Source organism: Herpailurus yagouaroundi, unplaced genomic scaffold (assembly GCF_014898765.1).
Source record: "Herpailurus yagouaroundi ecotype Mexico unplaced genomic scaffold, PumYag 203, whole genome shotgun sequence".
Taxonomy (NCBI): domain Eukaryota; kingdom Metazoa; phylum Chordata; class Mammalia; order Carnivora; family Felidae; genus Herpailurus; species Herpailurus yagouaroundi.
Window position 1 is genome coordinate 8,558,708 of NW_024412434.1, and position 16,741 is coordinate 8,575,448.

Consider the following 16,741-nt stretch of genomic DNA (forward strand, 5'->3'; position numbering starts at 1 on the left):
AGAACAAAACTTACTATTTTAAATGTAAATAATAAAATGAAGGCTTTTGTCATTGTAAACTTGATCTTGAATATAGTGGACAGCCTGGATTACCCAGAAAGAAAATTAGTATGAAAAGCAGACAATGACAGTGATGTCAACACAGGATAGTGGTTCATGACATTTTTAGAGATGTAGAGGGAGTTTTCTGGAAGGGTAAGAGGAAAGGCTGAAGTCTCAACCTTTCCATCTTTTGGATGCTTAAGTTCTTATAGTTCTATTTCAGCTTCTTATTTTAAAAGTAATACATTTTATTGAATTCACAAGAGGTTTTACATATGTGATAGAAGGAGGGGTTTGGACTGCTTGAATATAATTTCCATTTTTGTGCTAAGTGTATAGACTATATCTCTGTACATTTATATATAATAGATGTAGCAATATAAAGTAATAATTAGCAAATGAGAATAAACATAATTTGTAGGTGTCTTTCCTCAAAAAGGAAAGAAAGGTTTATTTGAGGCCATTGGTACTATGTTTTGAAGTAGAGATCCAAAGCCATCTTTCATGAGCACACTTTACAAAAATGTCTATTCTTACCTCTGTTAGAAATATTGCTTTTGTTATTTGCTCTGTTACAAATATTGCTCCTACAAACTATTTCAGCACTTATACTGGAACTCTTATTTACCTCCTAGTCTTAATAGTGGGAGAAGTAATAGGTACTATGTTGTGTCCTTCAGATGATTTTCAAAGCATTAACGATCAGTGGACGTTGCCTAAGAATTCCTGCAGTGAATTCTGGTGATAATTTCCTGGCAGGTTTGTTTCACTGATCAATCATTACTTTGTTGTTTAATATCCCAGATTGTTTTACCTTAAAGGAACAGTTCCCCACTACCCTTTACATTTGGTGATCAGCTAAGCAGACGTTGATTGCATGATTCTCTACGTTGGGCCAATATTTTGCCCATGATACTGAAGGCTTCTTTTTTTCTCCTTCATCAACCCACTGAGTCATCTCCAGTTCTTAATGGAATTGCCTCCTCACTCCCCACCCCACAGCCCTTCCCCGACCTACCGCGGTCCCAGCATGACTGTTATACTGCTTCCCACAGGGTTTCCCTTTCTCCAGAAAGACTGTTCCAGACTGTTCCACATACATCTGTAAGAATAATTTTCAGGCACAGTTTGGATTGCACAGTACTCTATTCAAGAACTTATAGGGACTGCCTATTACCTCTACATAAAACTTACATTCCTCAGTCGATCTCTCAAGGCTTGCCCCTTGACTCTATTTAATGTACTAATACCGCCTAATGTCATAGCTGTTTAAAGCAGACAGACCACCTTTAAATGTTGACTCTTAATTGGAATAATGTTTTATGATACTCTGTAAAGCTTTTTCATGCTTCAGCTCTACATGATTCATTTAACAAATTATAACCCACTCAGAGAACTTAAAAAAATTTAATGTGCCGTGTAGGGGGAGACACATTTCCCAGTTCATGGATTCATAACCATTAAGTAAATTTCCATGGAAGCATGACCTTATTTAACCTTTCTATGGCATTGTGTCTTCATAGGGAGGAAATCAGACCGCTACAGTGATCGCACTGTGTTCAATGAAGGATTTCAACTTAGCGCAAGAGACCTGCCAGTTGGCAATCAGGGATGTTGGAGGCCTTGAAGTTTTAATAAATTTGCTTGATACAGATGAAGTCAAATGTAAAGTGAGTGGCTTACCTGACATGGGTGACAAACCTTCTAAACAACTTCTCGTGCTTCTCTTTTTACCAATAGGTGCCTGCTACTTCTGCCTACTTCTTGTCTTTGTCTGCTATTATCACTGATAACTTGCTCCTTGTACTGTTAGCTGCTCTTCGCATCTCTGCCTTTCTTCTTTATCTTCTGGTTCCTTTCCATCAGTATGTGCTTCTTAAATGATGAATGTTTGTTTACATAATTGAGGGACAATAAGGAACATGCGTGTAACACCCGGGAATAGAAAGTATTTCTTTAAAAAACTTCACTGGGGAAGGATTTTAAGTAGACTTGGAATTTTTAAAAAACCTGTGCTGGTTAAACACTTATTTTCACCTCTAACTACTTTTTCTCATTTAGATTGGTTCATTAAAAATCCTGAAGGAAATCAGTCATAATCCTCAAATCAGACGTAATATTGTTGACCTTGGGGGCTTACCAGTTATGGTTAATACACTTGATTCTCCACATAAGAGTCTGAAATGTTTGGCAGCTGAGACAATCGCAAATGTTGCCAAGTTTAGAAGAGCCCGACAGGCAGTGAGACGCTACGGGGGCATCACCAAACTCGTGAGTACTGCTGACATCGTCATCAGCTCACCCTCTGCCACTAAGATGTCAACTCTCTGCTGTCCTTCCTAAAGGAGATGTTGCCTTTGCGGAGTCTTTTTTTTTTTTTTTAATTTTTAAAATGTTTTTTTTATTTTGAGAGAGAGAGAGGGAGAGAGAGAATAATCTCAGGCAGGCTCTACACTGTCAATGCACAGCCTGACACAGGGTTTGATCTCATGAACTGTGAGATCAAGACCTGAGCTGAAATCGAGTCAGATGCTTAACTGACTGAGCCATCCAGGTACCCAACCTTTGCTCAGTCTTGAAAAGCGAGTAGGTATTTGTCATGCAGACACACCAGGGAAAGGCAGTTCAGGAAGATGAAGCTGTGTTGATAAAAGCCCAGAACTGGAAAACAACAGAGTATTTGGAAACCGCAAGTGGCTAATGTGGCTAGACCTAAGATGAGATGGGCTGGGTAGTAGGAGTTGAAAGTGAGGGACCATGGTGGTCACACAGGGCCTTATCCAAGAGCTGAAGAGTTTAGATTATTTATAGATACTAAGGGAATAACTGTTGGGGACACATGTTTTGAAGCTGTCTGCTCTCTGTTCATCCCATTGTTTTAGAATGAAAAGCCATCTGGGGCGCCTGGGTGGCTCAGTCAGTTAAGCGTCCGACTTCGGCTCAGGTCACGATCTCACAGTTTGTGAGTTTGAGCCCTGCGTCGGGCTCTGTGCTGACAGCTCAGAGCCTGGAGCCTGTTTCAGATTCTGTGTCTCCCTCTCTCTGACCCTCCCCCGTTCATGCTCTGTCTCTCTCTGTCTCAAAAATAAATAAACGTTAAAAAAAAAAATTTAGAATGAAAAGCCATCTAAATGTCCTTCCTTGGGCTGTAACTAGTTAGGCCATGAGTGTCCACTTGACTCAAGCCAGCCCCACAGATGTCTCTCCCAGGAATTTGGAATTAGGAATCAGAGACTCTACTTAGTCTGGACTACTCTTTACTAAACTCAAGATGGTGGTCATGATTATGTGGACATATCCATGGAATCTGGCCTGCAGAGAGAAGAATGAACTAGACACACACAGGGTAGAGATAACCCTGGGTGCCCTGGCTTCACTTCCTCTGGAGCACCCTTACTTATATAGATAAGCTACTGCTTATCTATATAAATTGCCTTTCCCTTAAAGTCTTCAGTGACTTTAGTTATTGCAAAAGGAAGGGAGGGAGGGAGGGAGGGAGGGAGGGAGGGAGGAAGGAAGGAAGGAAGGAAGGAAGGAAGGAAGGAAGGAAGGAAGGAATAAAAAGAAGAAAAGAAAGGAAAGAAATGATCCTGGCAGCTGTGCCATGTGGATTGGTTGGTTTTGGTAGCTCAGGTGGGGAGCCATGTCCTCCAAAGAGGTCACATGGTTTTAAGAATATACAAGCCATTCAGTTCTCACAGAAAGTTCTTTTTTTTTTTTTTTTATTTTTTATTTAATGTTTATTTATTTTTGAGACAGAGAGAGACAGAGCATGAACGGGGGAGGGTCAGAGAGAGGGAGACACAGAATCCGAAACAGGCTCCAGGCTCTGAGCTGTCAGCACAGAGCCCGACGCGGGGCTTGAACTCACGGACCGCGAGATCATGACCTGAGCCGAAGTCGGCAGCTTAACCAACTGAGCCACCCAGGCGCCCCATCTCACAGAAAGTTCTAATGGCTTTAGAGACTCTAGTTTTCTGAGATACCAGGACTGAGGATGTAGTTTACAAATCTTCCTAATGCATATATTATAGCTATGTTAAGAAAATACAATCTTGGTGAGATTAAATTTCTTATAGAAAGGAAATGTAAACACTCCCAAATTTGGAGGAAGATGTTTTGAAGGGTTTTGTTTCTTTGTTTTTCATGTGTAGTATGAAAGTTAATTTGTATAAGTATTCTTATTGTTTTTTTAAGTTTATTTTATTTTGAGAGAGAGCATACACACATGAGAGGGGGAGGGGCAAAGAGAGAATCTCAAGCAGCTCTGAACTGTCAGCACAGAGCCCAATGTGGGGCTCGAACTCATGAACTGTGAGATCATGACATAAGCTGAAATCAAGAGTCTGAAACTTAACTGAACTACCCAAGTGCCCAGTAAAGGATTCTTTTTTTTTTTTTTTTTTTAAAGTTTATTTATTTTTGGGACAGAGAGAGACAGAGCATGAACGGGGGAGGGGCAGAGAGAGAGGGAGACACAGAATTGGAAACAGGCTCCAGGCTCTGAGCCATCAGCCCAGAGCCTGACGCGGGGCTCGAACTCACGGACCGCGAGATCGTGACCTGGCTGAAGTCGGACGCTTAACCGACTGCGCCACCCAGGCGCCCCAGGATTCTTATTTTTGATGGAGATTATCTTGGTAGCAACCCTGTAGCTATTGAGGGATATGTTGTTTTATTTTAAAGATTCCCATGTACATCATATTCACCTATTCTTGTAGGTCGCTCTACTCGACTGTGGAAAGAGTTCAGCAGAACTGGCTCAATCGAGTCTGTATGATGCCAGAGACGTGGAAGTGGCTCGCTGTGGGGCTCTGGCATTGTGGAGCTGCAGTAAGAGTTACACAAATAAAGAAGCCATTCGTAAAGCTGGGGGCATTCCTTTGTTGGCTCGCTTACTGAAGACGTCTCATGAAAACATGCTAATTCCAGTGGTAGGGACATTGCAAGAATGTGCATCAGAGGTACTCAAGCCAGCTCTGCTTCCCTTGCTTTCATATACTTTGACTTTCTTTAGTTGAAAAATAATTTTCAAGGTTATCATGACTGCTAAGGATTTTTTTTGAGAAGTCAACAGTCTATTAAAGAAGATGAAACTAACAGAACATTAATTAAATTGGTACCCGTGTGATGTATTTTTGAAAATGTTGACTAAATTCTCTTCTTATATAGTTGTGTTAGCCTTGGACTTTAGTGTTTATTAAGAAAGTTTGTTTGGCATAATTATTAGTAAGTATAGATAGGTACTTAATATTCGTGTCTTACACACATAAATATTTAAATTTGTGTTCCTAGGAAAACTACCGAGCTGCGATCAAAGCAGAAAGGATCATTGAAAATCTGGTGAAGAACCTAAATAGTGAGAACGAACAATTGCAGGAACACTGTGCCATGGCCATCTACCAGGTGCGGGGGACTCTGTGGGCAGCTGTGGTCTTCTTCTCCATGTAGTTAAGGTGGTGTTTCTAAACATGGGTTCTCATTCTCTGGTGGCAGGACTCAGGAATCAGCATTTTTAACAAGAACACTTTAGGGATTTTCCTGTACACATAGGTCTGAGAACCACTGTCCTGTGCTAATGACAGATGGCCTGTATATGTGAGAGAGAAACCTGCACCAACATGTCTTGATTATTTACATTTCTAGAAGGCACTTACATGTCTTTCTCTCTTAAAACAAATTACTTAGTGTAAAATAGGAAAATATATACGTGGTGCCTTTACATTGCTTTACAGGCACCCTATTCAAACATAGTAGTTGAGAAATTTATCTTCTACCAAGACAAAATGGATGGATGAATGAGTGTGAGCTTGCGTGTGTGTGTGTGTGTGTGTGTGTATTCCTGTTTTATCTGTTTATTAATTTACTTTAACCTTTGTTAACTTTTTGTGAGCTATACATTTTATAGTATACCAGAAAACAGATTAGAAGTAAAGATGGCTTTGAAAAATTAGTAGATGGCTGGTTGCTGGCCATGCCAGCTTCTACCTATCCGAGAAATCAGAGTCCATTTCCTAGAGGAATGCATTTAAAATGTGCATATTGGGGCACCTGGGTGGCTCAGTCGGTTAAGTGTCCAACTTCCGTTCAGGTCACGATCTCACAGTTTGTGGGTTTGAGCCCCACATTGGGCTCTGCACTGATAGCTCAGAGCCAGGAGCCTGTTTTGGACTCTGCATCTCCCTGTCTCTCTCTGCCCTTCCACACTTGTACTTTCTCTCTCAAAAATAAACATGTAAAGATAGGTAGGTAGGTAGGTAGGTAGGTAGATTGATAATAAAATGTGCACAGTAAGAGTATGCCAAAAAGTCAGAGTCAGAAAAAGGGGTTCATGTCAGTAGAGGATGGTATTAGTTTGCTAGAACAAAACAAAATACCAAAACAAAATACCATATGGTGGCCTGTTAAATAACAGATATTTATTACCTTATAGTTCTGGAGGCTAGAAGTTTGCGATCAAGGTGTCCGCAGCATTGGTGCTTTCTGAGGACTCTCTCCTTGGCTTATAGGTGGCTGTCTTCATGTTCACATACCATTCTTCCTGTGTCTCCACATGTTCCTTCCTCTGTGTCCTTATATTTTATGACATCAGTCACATTGGATTAGAGCCCACCTCAGTGGCCTTATTTATCCTTCATTACCTCTTTAAAGACCTTAACTTACATTCTGAGGTACGGGGGTTAGGACTTTGACATATGTGAGCTCGAGGGAACACAACTCAGTTCAAAACAAGGATATATAGCCTTGACTTGCGTATATAAGCCTTATCTGAGTAACTATGAATGATTGGTTAGAAATAGTGATTATTTTTTCTAAAGCTGGAACTGAACCAGAAGCAAAAGTCATAAATAGAAGAAAAGCCTGACAGGTGCCTTGTGGTGCATTACAATGAGGATTTCTTCTAGTGGCCCTCATGGATGATCCATGACATGCATCTGTATCATATGGCCTCAGAGACCAACTGTATACTTAGGATGATAGCATATCTATACTAAATTTATCATCTTTTTGCTCTTTAACCTGGGAAGGACGATCAGCTGGGAACATCTATGTAGTACGTATTTATTTCAAAGGATGACACAAACATGTGGATAAACATATGTGAATATAATGTCAGTTGCTATTGCTATAACTTACTGCTCTGGGCATAGAAACTCTATTGAGGAAATGCTCATCTCCTAGATTTTGGGGGTCATTGAAGTTCTGACTAAATCCGTATCACTCGTGTTTTCTCTGCTACATTTTCCCAAGACTGTGTGTTGCATCACTGCAGAAATCCTCTGTCCACGCATGTGGTGTTCTAGGTTTCTAACCAACCAATCTCTGTTTCTGTCTTGGTGGAAGCCCAGGTTACCTCAGAATTGGCTTGGCAGCATTTCTAAGTATGTAGAAACTGCTAGACGCGGCCAAAATTATGTAAGGGAAAAGAGACCATGTCAGATAGCTGCCAGTACAGAGAAGAATTAGATTTTACTTGGAGGCCCCTTCAGAAAATGATACTCTTTGAAAAGAAGTTTCACCGCCACTAAAATGGCAGCCTCTTTAGCAATTACAGAAAGCTTGATATGCTTTGATCGCTGAGAGCCTCTGATTTGATTTTTGTGTGTAGTGTGCTGAGGATAAGGAAACCCGTGATCTCGTTAGACTGCACGGAGGTCTTAAACGCCTGGCCAGTCTGCTCGATAACACGGACAATAAAGAACGGTTGGCTGCTGTCACTGGGGCAATATGGAAATGTTCCATCAGCAAAGAGAATGTGACCAAGTAAGAGAAGACATTCAATATTCTGTAATAAAAATATGGCCATCGAGGAATAGCTGTATTCTTAACTTTCAACTAAAACATCTTTCATTAAGATATAAATGTTTCTAAATAAAAGTATAGATGCATAAAAAATATGCCCATTGAAACACATTCCCGTAATGTTATTTTAATAAAGAATCAATTATAATGCTACTCGTATAGTTTCCATATATTTATGTTCTAGACTAATTTGGCAGTATTAAGGATTTTTAGAAATGAAAGACTTCTACTTCCTATCCCACCACCTGGCTGTGGTTTTCTGTGCCTCACTTAGTAAAGCTAAGGGATGTGCTGACATAATCTTATCTGTGTGAATGGGCTCTTTTGCTTGTGGGCAGCCATTTAAATGACAAGTACCTCTGATCTCCTGCAGAGACCTATCAAGGTGAGGGAATGAATTCCCACTGAATCTTTAGAGATGGAAGTGGTTCCATTCTTTTTGCTTTTCTAAAGTTAAACAAGATGAGTCAGCTAAATGCCAGCTCAAGGGCTGTGTAGCCACTGTCAGATAATTTCATTGAATTTTAAAGTATTTGTAAACTTTATAACTGATTTAATCTTCAGATTTGTCTCTTCATATATTTTTAGGGTTCTCACACTCTGTGGTGGATATTCTGAGGCAACCTTCCTTGTCTCATTGTGATGATTTTAACAAGAAATTCACATGTCTTATTTAACACAAGATAGGTTTATTTTGCTTTGTTCATGTAAAACAGTCTCTGTGACATGGGGCAGACACCCATAGCATAGTAGAATTGCTGACACTCTGATTTGGAAGAAGTTGGTAGTTGTCTTAGAGACCATACAGTATAGTGATTAATGGCACGGATGGCTGGAAGTGGAAACCAGCTTCACTATTTACCAGGCTTTGAATTAGCTTTCTGAAAATGGGGATTATGGTAGTATCTGCATCATAGAGTTTTTGTATAGACCGTATGAGCATGTAGTTGGCATTTAGTAATTTTGGGCTCTTAATGTTATTAGCTAATTATACCAAAAGTAATACTGTTTCTCCTCCCCTCCCCCCCCCCCCACCTCTTCTTCTCTTGATGAATTTAGGTTTCGGGAATACAAAGCCATTGAAACTTTGGTGGGACTTTTAACTGACCAGCCCGAAGAGGTACTTGTGAATGTGGTTGGTGCATTGGGAGAATGTTGTCAGGACTATGAAAATCGCGTCCTTGTCCGGAAATGTGGTGGCATTCCACCACTCGTGAACCTCCTCGTTGGAGTAAACCAAGCTCTTCTTGTCAATGTCACAAAAGCAGTTGGTGCTTGTGCAGTAGAACCTGAAAGTATGATGTAAGTGGCCTGGCAACGGAAAGATTTTATTTGAGAGTGATGGGGCAATGCTTGGGTAGTCAGAAACAGTGTCCTCCCTTAGAATTGGGGTGCACAAATGATGCAAAAGTAAAACGGATTTATATATAAATAGCCACGAGGTTACCAGTAATGAGTTACCAAGCCAAATTGTTCCCTAGGAGGAGCTGGAGGGCTAAGGCTAGGCATATTGGGAGGACTTAAAATTCCCAGTAATTAATTTCCCATGCAGAAACCTTCGTACAATCAACAAAGTTTTTCTCTGCTTCCTAGGGAAGAATTCTCTCTCTCTCTAAGAGCCTAGGTAGTTCTAGTATAGTATCCTTCATGTTTCTCAGTTCGATTCAGCAAACTTATTTTGAGCACCTAAGAAGTGCTGTGAATTGATGAGGGGAGAAGACAAAGGGTTTTCAGCTGTGATCTTGGTCCTGAAACAAATTCTTGTCTAATTAGGAAGAAAAGATTTAAATGTAGTACAACTTAAGAACAATAGCAAGCGGTGCCTGGGTGGCTCAGTCAGTTAAGCATCTGATTTGATTTTGGCCCTGGTCATGGTCTCACGATTGTGAGATCGAGCCCCACATTGGACCCTGCACTGTCACAGTACAGAGTCTGCTTGGTATTCTCTCTCTCTCTCTCTCTCTCTCTCTCTCTCTCTGCCCCTCCTGTGCACTCTCTCTCTCTCAAAATAAATAAATAAACTTAAAAAAATTGGGTTGTTTGTCTAAAAAATAAAAAGAACAATGGCAAGATTATATAGAGATTATATATACAAATATATACTTAAACATAGAAATAATAACTTGTATATAAATTAAACATATATAAATATATTTATATGAGACATAAATATATTTAAGTGTGTGTGTGTGTGTGTGTGTGTGTGTGTGTGTGTGTATAAAGTCCAGAATGGGAAGAACCCATATAGGCCAAAGCTATTGTATAAGGGTTCTCCAGAGAACCAGAAGCAACAGGATGAGAAAGGTAGAGGGAGGAGACATATGGAGATACATTTAAGGAATTGGCTCATGTGATTGTGGTGTCTTGGCAAGTCCACATTCTGATGGGGGAGCCTGGAAAGCTGGAGGCTCAGGAAAGAGCTGCAGTTTGAGGTCAAGGCAGTCTGCTGGCGGAATTCCACAGAGGAACTCAGCCTTTTTCTATTAAGGCCTTCAACTGATTTGATGAAGCCCACTAACATTATGGAGAATAATCTGCTGTACTCAAAGTCTACCAATTTAAATATCATCCTCATCCAAAAAACACGTTCACAGAAATATGCAAAATAACATTTGACTAAATATCTGGGTATCCCTTAATCCATTCGACTTATAAACATTAGCTATAACATGTCCCCTCTTTGTCAACTTGGTACCCACTCATGCATCTCCTTAAACCATGCTTAAGATCTGTAGAAAGATAATAACAAGGCCATATTCCTGCCTAATACTATACAACTATCTAGTGTACCACTGAAAATACACTAACCCTTTTCCCAGAAGAGGAAGCAGAGTTCTTGGATGATATTTACTCTTCTTCTTGATATCCTGTTACTTAAATACTCTGATATAAAGCTAACCATTCTCAAAAGCCATGATATAAAGTCATCATGTCTCATGTTACATGACAAGAGGATAAGAGAGGGAAGAAAACAAAGATACACACATATTTATAACAAAATAAAGAATATTCATGACAATTACAATATTCATTCTGTAACTGGTCATGTGGTCATAGCTGGTATTTATAACTACCTTCTTTCATTCCTCATTCCATATTCCCTTTGCCCTCAGCAAGCACTTTAGCTGGATGTGGTTCTTTACCTGGTGGGGTAACCCAAACCTTCATTCCTGAGGGTCTGGGCCATTAGTAGTCCTGCCTGGATTGGGCTGTTGTAGTTTTCCATCGACCTTAATCACAGGGCATGGTAATACTTAAGACCTGCCCTAAGGGATCTCCTGTTTTCCAGATATAGTCTTCTTTACTTCCATTGTGGAATAGCAGTTCAATTTACCCTTGGTAATTGGGATCACCCCAGCCAACACAGTAACTCCCTTCGTTGCTTGTTGATTTAGAGGCATGGGGAGGCCAAAGTGGTCGGGTGGCAATTTTAACTTTGAATTCAGTGCCCATGAATCCTGGCTATGGAAACAATAACACCTCATTATTTGCAGCTTGATAGCTCTTTTGGCCTATCCTATAGACTCCCAGAGGTCTGAAAACCTTCCTTCATTTCATCCTATCTCTGTCCCCTTCAGTCTAAGTTGGCAGTTTCTTGAGATGGTTGATTGGATCCATGAGTCACACCTGTAATCTTGTTATACTATGATTCTCCTATATATCTCCTATATAATTTGATTTTGATTCACTCATTCATTCAACTCTTCAATATGTGTGACCAGGCACTCAGGGCTACTGTGTATGGATATACCCTGCACAACCCTAGGGAACACCATTCACATAGACATATATAGAGTACCACATATTGTGGGGCCATACATCAACTCTGCTGAAGTGTAGTTTGCTATTTCACCATTTGAATATTAGAGGAAGCTCATAACGTACGCCAGTAGTCTCTGGTAGTACCTTCTTCCTTCTGCTCACTTTCCTGGCATTTGTGATTCATTTGTGTTCAGTCAGGTCCTCTTCCTTCACAGGAAGCCTGAAACTCGATAGCCTTGGAGCCCTGTTAATGTGATTCTGGTCTAACCACATGTCTGATATACAAGCACTAAAGCCACTATAACTCTTTTTGGATTTGGTTATTGGAGCCTTAGGCTCAGGTGTTTCAGACACCAAGGAACACTAGTTGTTACCCACAATACCTTCGAGAGAAGAACATCAGCCAGACTTAGAAGACACTTTTCTGATGTATTTATCTTTCTGAAAAGCACGAGGTGTTCATTAGCACCTGATAAATGTTTGTCAGAAATGGTTTTGTGTATTTCTTTTGACCTTTGGCTCTTGTTTACTTTTTGTCTGCTCATATCTGCCAACTACACCCACTGCCTCTGAATGTTTTTTGAATGTGTCCTCCTGCTCTCTGCCCTCAGTTGAGGTTCTGTCTTCTTTTACCTGGACCATTGAAGGCAGGTCCTGTTTGGTCTCATCTCACATCTGTCCCCTTCCATACCTTCCTGCATGGCACTGAAATTTGGTTTCCTAAACTGTAGATCTGATAGAGTTGTTTCCTTGGCCTAAGGAACCGTCAGGGACTTCTCAGCCTTTAAAAACCAAACCTAAATTCCTTCACCTGGTATTTAAAGCATTTGCCTCCTGGCCCCTTCTACCTCCCAAGCTTCATCTTTTCCCTGCAGATGTTAGTTAGAGTTATACTGTTATTTGTTTATTCCTTATTCATTACACAAATATTAATCAAGTATCTTTTGTGGTAGGCACTGAAAGGATAGCATACCCAAAGCAAAGTTCCTGCTCTCTTGGAACTTACATTCTGTTGTGTATGTGGGACACAGACTCTAAATCTTTTTTTTTTTAATTTTTTTTTCAACGTTTATTTATTTTTGGGACAGAGAGAGACAGAGCATGAATGGGGGAGGGGCAGAGAGAGAGGGAGACACAGAATCGGAAACAGGCTCCAGGCTCTGAGCCATCAGCCCAGAGCCTGACGCGGGGCTCGAACTCACGGACCGCGAGATCGTGACCTGGCTGAAGTCGGACGCTCAACCGACTGCGCCACCCAGGCGCCCCAGCAGACTCTAAATCTTAAACAATTTCAGATGGTGCCAAATGCTATAAAGAAATTAGCACTATAGGGGCACCTGGGTGGCTCAGTCAGTTAAGCATCAAACTCTTGGTTTCGGCTCAGGTCATGATCTCGTGGTTTCATGGGATTGAGCCCTGCATTAGGCTCTTTGCTGGTAGTGCAGAGACTGCGTGTTTTTCTCTGTCTCCCTCCTGTCCCTCCCCCATTGGCGCTGTCTCTGTCTCTCTCAAAATAAATAAACTTAAAAAAAGAAAACTGCACAATTGAAAGAGAGTGAGTGAAGGTGGTTACATTAGCAGCAGTGGAAAGAGGAAAGAGAAAGTGGAAGACAGGACCGTAGTCTCTGAGAGGACAATATTTGAACAAGGATCTGAGAGATAAGAGGACAGCCCGAGGGAAGAACACCAGACAAGGAGCAGCAAACACAAAAGCCCTGGGATGGGGTTGAGCTCAGCTTGAGAAGCTACCTTGAGGTTGTTGGGTTTTTTTTTTCTATATATACTTTTCATATATATTTTATCACTGTGTGTCTTGTTAGTAGTATGTGTTTTCCCATATCACTGTGTGACTGTGTCATAAATCATCTTTTTGTCTCTTGATGATTACTAATTGATTTTTAATTGAGTTCTTTATTTTAATTTCAGTATAGTTAACATGCAGTGTTATATTAGTTTCAGGAGTACAATATAGTGATTCAACACTTCTTTTTTTTTTTTTAATTTTTTTTTCAACGTTTTTATTTATTTTTGGGACAGAGAGAGACAGAGCATGAACGGGGGAGGGGCAGAGAGAGAGGGAGACACAGAGTGATTCAACACTTCTATACATTACTCAGTGCTCATCACAACAAGTTCACTCCTTAATCTCCATCACCTATTTCACTCACACCCACACCCACCTCCCCTTTGGTAACCATCAGTTTGTTCTCTATACTTAAGAACATCAGTTTGTTCTCTATACTTAAGTGCCTGGGTGGCTCAGTTGGTTAGGCGACCGACTTCCGCTCAGGTCATGATCTCACAGTTCGTGAGCTCGAACCCCGCGTCAGGCTCTGTGCTGACAGTTCAGGGCCTGGAGCCTACTTCAGATTCTGTGTCTCCCCTCTCTCTACCCCTCCCCTGCTCACACTCTGTGTCTGTCTCTTAATAATAAATAAACGTTAAAAATTTTTTTAAAAAAGTCTGTTTCTTGGTTTGTCTCTTTCTTTTTTTCTTTTGTTCATTTGTTTTGTTTCTTAAATTCCATATATGAGTGAGATCATATGGTATTTTTCTCTGACTTATTTCACTTAGCATTATACTCTCATGTTGTTGCAAATAGCAAGATATTCTTTTTATGGCTGAATAATATTCCATTGTGTATATATACTACTCCTTTATCCACTCATCAGTTGATGGACACTTGGGCTGCTTCCATAATTTGGCTATTGTAAATGATGCTAGAGTAAACATAGGGATGTGTATATCACTTTGAATTAGTGTTTTTGTATTTTTTGTGTAAATACCCAGTAGTGTAATTCCTGGGTCATAAGGTAGTTCTATTTTTGACTTTTTGAGGAAACTCCATCCTGTTTTCCACAGTGCTGCACCAGTTTGCATTCCTATTAACAATGCGATAGGGTTCCTCTTTCTCCACATCCTTGCCAACACCTATTGTTTCTTCTGTTTTTGATTTTAGCCATTCTGACAGGTGTGAGGTGATATCTCATTGTGGTTTTGATTTGCATTTCCCTGATGATGAGTGATGTTGAGTATCTTTTCATGTGTCTGTTGGCCATCTGTATGGATTCTTTGGACAAATGTCTGTTCATGTCGTCTCCCTATTTTTAAATTGGGTTATTGGTGGGGGGGACTATTGAGTTCTGTAAGTTCTTTATATATTTTTACTAATTACCCTTTATTGGATATATCATTTGCAAATATCTTCTCCCATCCAGTAGGTTGCCTTTTAGTCTTGTTGATTGTTTCCTTCTCTGTGCAGAAGACTTTTATTTTGATGAAGTCTCAATAGTTTATTTTTGCTTTTATATCCCTTGCCTCAGGATACCTATTTAGAAAGATGTTGCTATGGCCAATGTCAGAAATCACTGCCTGTGCTCTCTTCTTATGGTTTCGGGTCTCACACTTAGGTCTTTAATCCATTTTGAGTTTATTTTTGTGTATGGTGTAAGCAAGTGGTCCAGTTTAATTCTTTTGCATATTGCTGTCCAATTAACCCAACACTATTTGTTGAAGAGGCTGTCTTTTTCCCATTGCATATTCTTTCCTCCTTTGTCAATGGTTAATTGAACATATAACTGTGGGTTTGTTTCTGGGTTTTCTATTCTGTTCCAATGATGCATACAAATCTATTGAATTTCATCTATATAGACTAGAATTCATTCTTGCAAAGCCCCTTCTTCTGTCCCAGATTTAATGACTTCCACATAAGTCATCATCAGGTTATTTAGTTGACACCTAAAAATTACTTCTAAATATCATCATTATTTTCAGTGCGCCTTCAAACCCATTTTAATATAACTCTGTTAGATAAATTGTTATATTTACTGATTTTTCAGTTGAACCCTTTCAGGAAAAAGCCAGAGAAACCACTTTCCTTGTTCTGAATTTTAATGTAGGTTTTGAAACAACAAAATGTAATGAGAGAAGAACAACTCAGTGACAAACAACAGGCCTTAAAGACCTTTTGACTGAGTTGGGGAGACAGACAAGCAATTTAAAAAATTTTTTTTCAACGTTTTTTATTTATTTATGGGACAGACAGAGACAGAGCATGAACAGGGGAGGGGCAGAGAGAGAGGGAGACACAGAATCGGAAACAGGCTCCAGGCTCCGAGCCATCAGCCCAGAGCCTGACGCGGGGCTCGAACTCACGGACCGTGAGATCGTGACCTGGCTGAAGTCGGACGCTTAACCAACTGCGCCACCCAGGCGCCCCGCAATTTTAAAATGTCAGAGTAGATGATGAAATGGCAGTAAGTAAAAATTTATTTGTAAATACACAGACTAATTTGAATAATTTTATGAAAGGCTTAACTTCTGGTTAATAATCTGAAAACCACAAAAAAAAGAACAAAAGTAGGAAAGAAAGCACATTCTCCCAAACAAGGATATGTCCACAATTCCAGATCTTAAATGTGAAACACACCTGTAAAATGTAGGTAAATTATTAACCTGTGTGTAATATGCTGACAGCTAACACATGCTGCTTCATATCTTTAGATTTCCCCTCAAATAAGTGTCATGGTCATGAAATGCATGGCCAATCTTTTTCTTTTTCCCCCATAGCAGAGATTAGGGGAATGAATCGGCCTTGGAAGAAGTGAGGAATTTCCCATCAGAGACCTAGTTTTGCATTGTAAAACAGCAGAAGTGGAGCCTAAGGAAAAGTCATAAGGACATGTCGTTTTATATTGTCTATGATAGTCTTCTAGCCTAAGGAGATTGCTAGAGACCCTTTAGGGTAAAAAGGATACTAGAGATGATGATTTAGGGATTGCAACACAATGAAGCTATAAATTTTTAGAGATTTGGAGTAAGCTAGATTGACTGAACGCTCAGAACTGAATGGAAGAGTTGTGTTCCCAAGGCAAAGAGAACTGCAGATTTTTGTAGGATTGTGTTTGAGGTAATTCTATCATTAAAGGAAACAGACACATTCTGACAAATAATTTCCCCACAATCACAAGGCTATTATATACTCCCTGTTAGTAAAAGAGCCAAAAGAAATCACATAAAATTTTACTAAAAGACTGTATCAGACAACTTAAATAATTGTGACAAGCAAGTAGTCAGAGCTCAGAAGAGAAATAGAAAAATTATTGAACTTAAAGCCTGAATGAATGCAAAAAAG

General features: G+C 40.0%; 1 protein-coding gene across 1 annotated transcript in view; it reads left to right on the plus strand.

Annotated features, from left to right (window-relative positions):
* ODAD2 (outer dynein arm docking complex subunit 2) overlaps window positions 1-16,741 on the plus strand; it is a 171,052-nt gene that overhangs the window by 40,695 nt on the left and 113,616 nt on the right. The window contains exons 9-14 of the mRNA XM_040450941.1: window positions 1,566-1,712; window positions 2,104-2,313; window positions 4,764-5,006; window positions 5,338-5,448; window positions 7,652-7,806; window positions 8,905-9,147. Of these exons, the coding sequence (XP_040306875.1) occupies window positions 1,566-1,712; window positions 2,104-2,313; window positions 4,764-5,006; window positions 5,338-5,448; window positions 7,652-7,806; window positions 8,905-9,147 (1,109 nt within the window). The remainder of the gene's footprint in view (window positions 1-1,565; window positions 1,713-2,103; window positions 2,314-4,763; window positions 5,007-5,337; window positions 5,449-7,651; window positions 7,807-8,904; window positions 9,148-16,741) is intronic.